The following is a 7715-nucleotide window of genomic DNA, read 5'->3' as shown; positions in this document are numbered from 1 at the left end:
GTGATTTTAGTGATAATGTGATCTTATGCTCAATGTCGATACGCTTTAGGTAGGAGTTATATGTATGAACCAGATGGTTTCTTTAATAGACATCGGATAGGAAAACCTCTTACTCATTCGAATATATATAAGACACATAGGATGTCAAACTTAGATATCTGGTATAGACATAGAAGATATTGAGTAATTAAGTGTTGGCTTGTGATAGCTTCATATCTCACTGGTAATCTGACATTGAGCACATAGTTTTAATAAAGATACTTCGATATAGTTCCTTAGTTGGCTCAAGGGAAGAATGTAGTGGAAATATGAATTCCGCTAGAGATACAAGACCCCCAGGCTCTAACTCAATTAGAAGGGCTAAAATTCTATCTGAGCCTTTACGAGCAGGATCCGGGATGTGTTTGTTCATTCAGCAGGAGCTGAATAACAATACCCTGCCTCTAGGAAGCACTCATACCGCATCATCCTATAGATGTTTGGCGCCACTTTTCACCATGGAGGCGTTGTTGAGCCCCCCTTCCCACCCCGGCCCTGTTGCCGAGCAAAATATCGAAATCCTCTTTGGATTGGCTGGGAGCAATGCTATATATACACATAGTGTTTCTCCTTGGAGACACCGCCCGGGGAAGGTGTGGTCCTGGGTGAATCGTACCATGGCTTGGAAGTGTCCGACGGCCTAGAGTTCTGAACGGCGGTGATGCGCAATCTTGTGTCTTGTTATAGTGGGTCCGCACCCTCAACCCTAGGGGGAAGGAGATATGGTTCCCCTTCTCAGCGGCAGCGGCATATTTGCGACGTCGAGTGACCGGTTCCTTTCTATGATGGCTACCCTTGTTCTCGACTTGTTCATCGCCTTGTCTTAGGCTCATGGTTGTTTCTTCCCCTTCGATTGCCCCTATCATCTAGATGTCCGAGGGTAGCAGCAATGTAGCCAGCATGTGATGTGCTTCGTGCTTCGAGCATTTTGTATGTTGTGTTTTCTGTATGGTCGCCAAGGCGACACCTCTCCTAGCTCTCAGGTGAGCACCTTTACAGGCCGGTGCAGCATTCTTCCAGCCGGAGCGAGGGGGTAGGGTTCCTCTTTGACTATAGATTAGGAAGCAGTTGTGTTTAATCTGCCCCGTGGAGCAGCCACATTTCGATATTCTCTGTGGCAATCTGATCCTCTCTTGCCCTATCGGCTTCGGGTTCTTTTTTCGGTTTCTGAGTGTGTAGGCAGCGACATTTGCAAGCTATCTTACTATCTTTTATGTTTGTAGTGTGTATTGTGTTGTAGGCTGTTCATTTAGCGCCATGTATCGTTTGGCCTTTGTTGCTTGGCTTTGTTAATTCATTTAGAGCAACTTCAATGGAGCGACCCATTTCGTCTGTGGCCGTTCGTTTGGGTCGGCGCGAATAAAAAAGTCGGCCCAACGCGTCAACCCAAACGGACGCGTGTCCGCTTTCCTCCGCCCGCCGACCCATTTCCGGCCCATATTTGAGCCCGATTTGCGTCGGTGCGGATAGGCAACAGACGCGTGCGCTCGCCCTCTTTCCTCACCGGGCCCGCTGGTCGGTGGCATATTGAATTGGCCTCTCCACATCAAACAACACACCCTCGCTCGTCTGCTTCGTCGCCGACGCCGCCGGCCATTTTTTCAGATAAAAATGGATACATAGATAGTTCTACCGTACACAGATAAAAAAAAGACAACTACTCGTCGCTTTCTGACTCCGACTTGGTAATGTCCTCCTCCGACGTTTGAATGTAGGCGTCAGCATGCTGCTCGTCTTCAAAGTCCCAACCCGACATTTCTCGTAGCTTCAGTTTCAATTGAGTGGCCTGCTTCCGCGAACGCTTGTCCTCCCGATAGGCGGCTCTCTCCGTCCTCTTCGCGTCTCTCTCCAACCTCCTTTACTTGTAGAACTGGCGCTCGTCGATGATGTCCTGCGGGAAGCGTTCGTGCCACACCACCATGGCTTCCATGTCCATCTCAGCGATGGCGAGGCGACGCTGTCGCCTCCGGTGGACACGACTATCCTCGTCGGTGCAAAGCCGCGGGAGAGGCGCCAGATCCTGCGCCCGCTGGCTCGACACGTCGGGAAAATTCATATCCCGACGAGGCCTCAGGAGGCGCCACGCCGCCGCGTCATGCGCGCGGGCCGCCTCCTCTACGGTGTCAAAGGTGTCGAGGATGAGACGTTTCTCGCGAAAACAGATCTCGGAGGAGAAGGCGCCGGAGCGGCGCTCGCGAACTCCGCGAAAATCCGAAGCGTCCAGGCGGCGGATCGACATGGTGGCGCAGAGGCGGCGAGGCTAGTGAGAGGGGGCGAGACAAGTGGGCGACGGACAGAGTGGAGGGAGCGCCTTCTTATAACGAGCGCCGGTCGCGGCGCGCACGTGAACCTTTCCCACGCGCTGGAGCGCCAAAACCAGCGTGCGCTAACCCGCTTTCCCCCGCGCGCTGGAGCGCCAAAACCAGAGTGACGGCATAGCCGCTGGCATGATCTAAAACACACGCGGTCATCAAATGGGTCGGTCTGTTGGACGCACTGTCGACCCAAAATTAAAAAAGAGCGGACGGCGTGCGGGTGGCCAACCAAACGGACAAAAACGCCGTCCGTTTGGGTCGGCCGATTGGAGTTGCTCTTAGCGCCATGTATTTAGCCTGGATCTCTGTGCGTGCATGGGCATGGCTCGTTCGAAAGTGTACTATATTCACCTCTCGGAACATTCATTCAATCTTCAATAAAGTAAACACTAAGGCCCTGTTTGGTTCGGCTGTGGATTTCTAAAAGTAGCTGTAAAAAATCTGTTGGAGAAAAACAGCTATGAAAAATCATATATGAAAAAGATGTATGTCATTTAGCAAACTAGCTGATACAGCTTTTTTAGATTTTAGCCCGCAGCGGAATCAGATTTTGGAAAGCACGTCCTGGGCTGCTTCCGCTTTTGGTTCAGATTTTGACAGCGGATTTCTGGAATCGCATTCGTCTGAATTTGCCCTTTGATTCAGATTCTGTTGCGCGGCAGCAGAATCCGTTGATAAAAGCTGAACCAAACAGAGCATAAGTCAATCGATCGATCAATTCGGGATCCAGATCTCGACCAAAAATATCCCAGCACTCACACAGCCAGTTCGGATGATGGCACAGCACTGTAGCAGTGTAGCTGCACGATGCATATGCACCCACTGGTCGTGCAACTTGCAGGCAGACCCATCACGGCCCATGCCCTGGCGAACGACGTGACGTACGCACGCAGACGGCGCACCCATCGACGCACGCACCGGGAAGGCCGTCGTCGATCGGCCGCTTGCCGGCGCCGGGCGTTCCCGGCGCGCGTACGTGGGGGCCGTGAGGGCTCGCCACGCGCGGTCACCGCGCGCCACGTGCCGGGGCGGCTCTCGTTTCTCTTCGTCGCGCTGGTGCGTTCGCCTTTGCCGTTTCGTCTAGCGCGACGGGTTCCCGTCTCTCTGGCCGGGCCAAGGGCTGCTGCACCTGCACAGCCTGGGAGGGTCGGGGTAGGGGGGGCGCATCGGAAACGGACGCCGGAACACGTCACCGGCTGCGTGTGCGCATGCTCCAACCGGCAACCGCCTGGGATCGGCGGTCAACAGGTTGTCAAAGGCCGTTTTCCGTGGGTCCTGGGGTCCCTTTTTGCCACCTTACTGACTCGGTGGCATGTGGTCAGGCCCGTTTGTCTCCTTTTTTCTACGACGGACTGAATTCGGCGAAGTCATACTTTGCGCCATACTGCGGAGTGCGGACACGTCTCCGGCATGAGACGTTCTGTGCGCCGAACACCGCCGGAGAGCCTCTGTCAACCGGTATCAAGAACGGGTCTCGGACACTATTTTTTCTTAAACATAATACAGATCTATGCGCTTATATATACACATATACATTCGTTTCTATGAACACACATACAGGTCCTATCCCTATAAATACCTTTTAAGGATTGAACTGGCATATCTCTTGAAATTGGTGAAGCCGGCCACTAAACGTGTATTGTTGAAAATCTTGAAATAAATCTAAGAAAATGCAAGCATCGGGATTTAAATCCTGATGGGCTGAGGATATCACTTTTCATCTAATTATCCAACCATAAATTAGTTCGCGGGTCTTTCACACACTACACGCTACTGTAAGGTATAAGGCTGGTCATAGTGAGGAGTAACTTATACAAGTGTCATGCATATGACACTAATCTAAGTTACTATATTTATAATGCAAAGTAATATAGTAGTAGTGTCATAGAAAACTTCGTATTAGCTTGTAGACTCATCTTATCTTGGGAAGCGCTATATTACAGTAACATATTATGTTACCATTTCTCATTAACTACATGTCACATAAGCAAAAAAAATTAAAATATGCTATGTTATTAGCTAAGTTACTCCCACTGTGACAAGTCTAAGCGGTGCAGATTCTCATCCGAAGTCAGTCGTTGCACGGTTAACAACACCAATACAACATGCGGCTCATTTCCACGCACACACAAGCAAAAACATGCAACTCAATTTGGGTCATGGGGCCGGCTGGAGTGGATGGCTTAACTAATAGAGTACTTATTTTGATATTGTGCCTAGTCAAAGTGGTTAACAATTTGTGCTACCTTAGAAGTAGGCACAATATCAACGGGGTTATAATAGATCCAGAGAGAACATCACAAAAATCTGCGAATAGGAAAAAACTCAAAGGTGATGACGGTCTGGCGATTGATAATTGTATGGTATAATTGTATCACCGGGAAAAAAAAAAGAAAACCATAGCCTGAAATTGTTGTGGGATACTCTGAACCACGGCAGTTCATGAGCTTTTGGACCTTCAAAACCAGGTTAAGATAGAGATTGTTTTAGTCACATTTTTAATGAAACAACCAAATGAGTTGCGTCGTAAGTTAGGTTTTGATTTTATGTATATGGCAGAGAGTGATGACATTTAGCAGACTTGTGCTATTTTATGAAGAATAAAATAAAGTGAAGTTGAATAATTGGGGTTTTTATTTCAATGATGTACTGCTTATGAAGAGAGATGACGTGGATTGGAGGCTAACTGGTTTCTATCGTCACCGGCCTGGAATGAAAAACAGTTATCATGGATTGATGTTCGTGATCTTATTAGCAAAGGAGAATAGCCGTGGGTTGTTAATGGTGACTTCAATGATACCATGTTTGCACGTGAGAAACAAGGGGGGCGTTGTGAGGGTGTCTCAACTAAGGGGGCTTGTCGGTGTCAAAACCGGCGGATCTCGGGTAGGGGGTCCCGAACTGTGCGTCTAGGCCGGATGATAACAGGAGGCAAGGGACACGAAGTTTTACCCAGCTTCGGGCCCTCTTGATGGAGGTAAAACCCTACGTCCTGCTTGATTAATATTGATGATATGGGTAGTACAAGAGTAGATCTACCACGAGATCAGAGAGGCTAAACCCTAGAAGCTAGCCTATGGTATGATTGTTGATGTGTATGTTGTCCTACGGACTAAAACCCTCCGGTTTATATAAACACCGGAGAGGGTTAGGGTTACATAGAGTCGGTTACAATGGTAGGAGATCTGAACATCCGTATCGCCAAGCTTGCCTTCCACGCCAAGGAAAGTCCCTTCCGGACACGGGACGGAGTCTTCAATCTTATATCTTCATAGTCCAGGAGTCCGGCTGAAGGTACAGTTCGGCTATCCGAACACCCCCTAATCCAGGACTCCCTCAGTAGCCCCTGAACCAGGCTTCAATGACGACGAGTCCGGCGCGCAGTTTGTCTTCGGCATTGCAAGGCGGGTTCCTCCTCCAAGTACTTCATAGAAGATTTTGAACACAAAGATAGTGTCCGGCTCTGCAAAATAAGTTTCCACATATTGCCATAGAGAGAATAATATTTGCACAAATCTAATCTGCTGGCGTATTCCGTAGCGTGACACACCACGGCCAAGCCTTTATCCGAGTCGTTTCATTATCCCACCTTAGCGCGTTATGCGAGGCGGTTTCCTTGGCACGTCTTGTCAAAGCAGAGATCGTGTCCCCTTATTCCGGGGTTTTCATCAATACGGGCGTGGGTAACCCAACCGCTTCTAGGACTCCTAGATCATAGGCAAGTCCAAACGGACACGGAGAGGACGCTCGATATCCACCCTCTTTATAAAGGGACGAGGCCTTTTATTTTTCCCTCCCGTGCTCAATCGAATCCTTCCCCCACCTCAAGCTCAAACGCCCAAAGTTCAGGTCAGGTGCTCCGAACCTTCAGTCATGTCCGGATCTAGCCTTCAAGGCCGATGGGTGACGGAAGAAGACGTCAAAAAGTTGAGGGTGGCCAGATATCTGGCGCCGAGATTCTGCATCGGCTGCCTCCCTGGGGGCAGGCCGTCCCCTCCCCCGTACCCAACGAGAGCGTCGTGTTCGTCTCCCACTTCCTCCGAGGTCTAGGCCTTGCATTGGATCCTTTTGTCAGGGGCTTGATGTTTTACCACGGACTAGATTTCCATGATCTAGCTCCGGACTCCTTTCTTCATATCACGACGTTTATTGTTGTGTGTGAGGCCTTCCTCCGGGTTACCCCTCACTTTGGCCTATGGCTCAAGACTATTGAAGTAAAGCCGAAGATGATCGAGGGGCAACATGCGGCGTGTGGAGTTGTCTCAATACGCAAGATGACGGGAGCTGCGTGGCCCAAAGGTTCCATTCCAGAGGTGTCTGAATTGTGGCAACAGGAGTGGTTCTACATCACGGCTCCTAGAAGTGCCAAGTGGGCGGCCGCCCCCGTTTTGCGCCCGGGCCCTCCTCCACAACTGATGTCATGGATTAGCAAAGGATTGAGCTGGGGTCCGGCCAAGGACGTGCCTATATTGCAAAGCCGCATTCAAGATCTCTTTAATGGAGATTTCAGTTTGGTCGCGGTAACACAAGTTATGCTAGTTCGTCAAGTCCAGCCTTGCAAACGCCGGCCTCTTCGTTTGTGGGAGTTCAATCCCGAGGGACCGCGCGCCATTCAAAATTTCCTCGGCCTGACGCACAAGGAGATGTACAAGTTGTTCTTCGGACCTCAAGTGGAGTGTCCGGAAATCACCGAGGACGCGGGCCTGAGTAGCAACCGCGCCGCCGAGCAGGTAAGGCGTCTTCCGACCGAGCGTACTACCTCTCCTTTGATGCTAAGTTATTTCTGAGAGTTCGCTTTTTGACCAGGACTGGCTAACAAAGGCAAAGTTGATTCGGTGCTCGGCCCCCCTCCCTGAGGGGTTTGGAAAATCCGATATTGGAGAAGATGCTCTAGACCGCACCTTGCCCGGAGCCCTTGAAGGAAAATGCGGGCGGTCGCGGGCCCCCAACGCTGGCCGCTCTAGCTGAGGGAGCGAGCGTCTCCATGAAGGAAGATGATCAGAAGAGGAAAAGGATTGTGTCTGGGGATTTGGATGCCGAAGCTTCCAAACGGGAGAAGAAGTCTCCCACAGAGGGTCCTACCCCGGGGGTGCGGTTGCCGCACAAAGTCCGCGGGGGGATCGATTCTCCCATGAGTCGTAAGTGACCCAAAATAACTTGATAGTACAGATATGTCGTCTTTTCTTCTGAGAAGGTAACCACTGCATGTATCTTTGCAGTTCGGGCCTTAGCCCCTCTCAAATGAGCTCGTCTTCGGGGGATCTTCTTCCAAAGATGATGGAGAGCGAATCACCTCCTCCGGACTCATCCGCTCCGGAAGCGGGCGACCCTGAAGTGTCGTCGTGGAGGGCCTCTCCGAGT

General features: G+C 50.6%; 1 protein-coding gene across 1 annotated transcript; it reads right to left on the bottom strand.

The window, feature by feature from the left end:
* Positions 1 to 1897: 1897 nt before the first annotated feature.
* LOC147971545 (ethylene-responsive transcription factor ERF098-like) lies at positions 1898 to 2278 on the bottom strand. Its single transcript, XM_087524014.1, has one exon. The coding sequence runs from the start codon at positions 2276 to 2278 to the stop codon at positions 1898 to 1900; it is 381 nt and encodes a 126-aa protein (XP_087380140.1).
* Between the last annotated feature and the right edge of the window lie 5437 nt (positions 2279 to 7715).

Source organism: Triticum urartu, chromosome 5A (assembly GCF_056163025.1).
Source record: "Triticum urartu cultivar PI428250 chromosome 5A, HENAU_Tu73, whole genome shotgun sequence".
NCBI lineage: Eukaryota > Viridiplantae > Streptophyta > Magnoliopsida > Poales > Poaceae > Triticum > Triticum urartu.
Note: the sequence above shows the minus strand (reverse complement) of the source record. Positions and strands in the feature narration are given on the sequence as shown.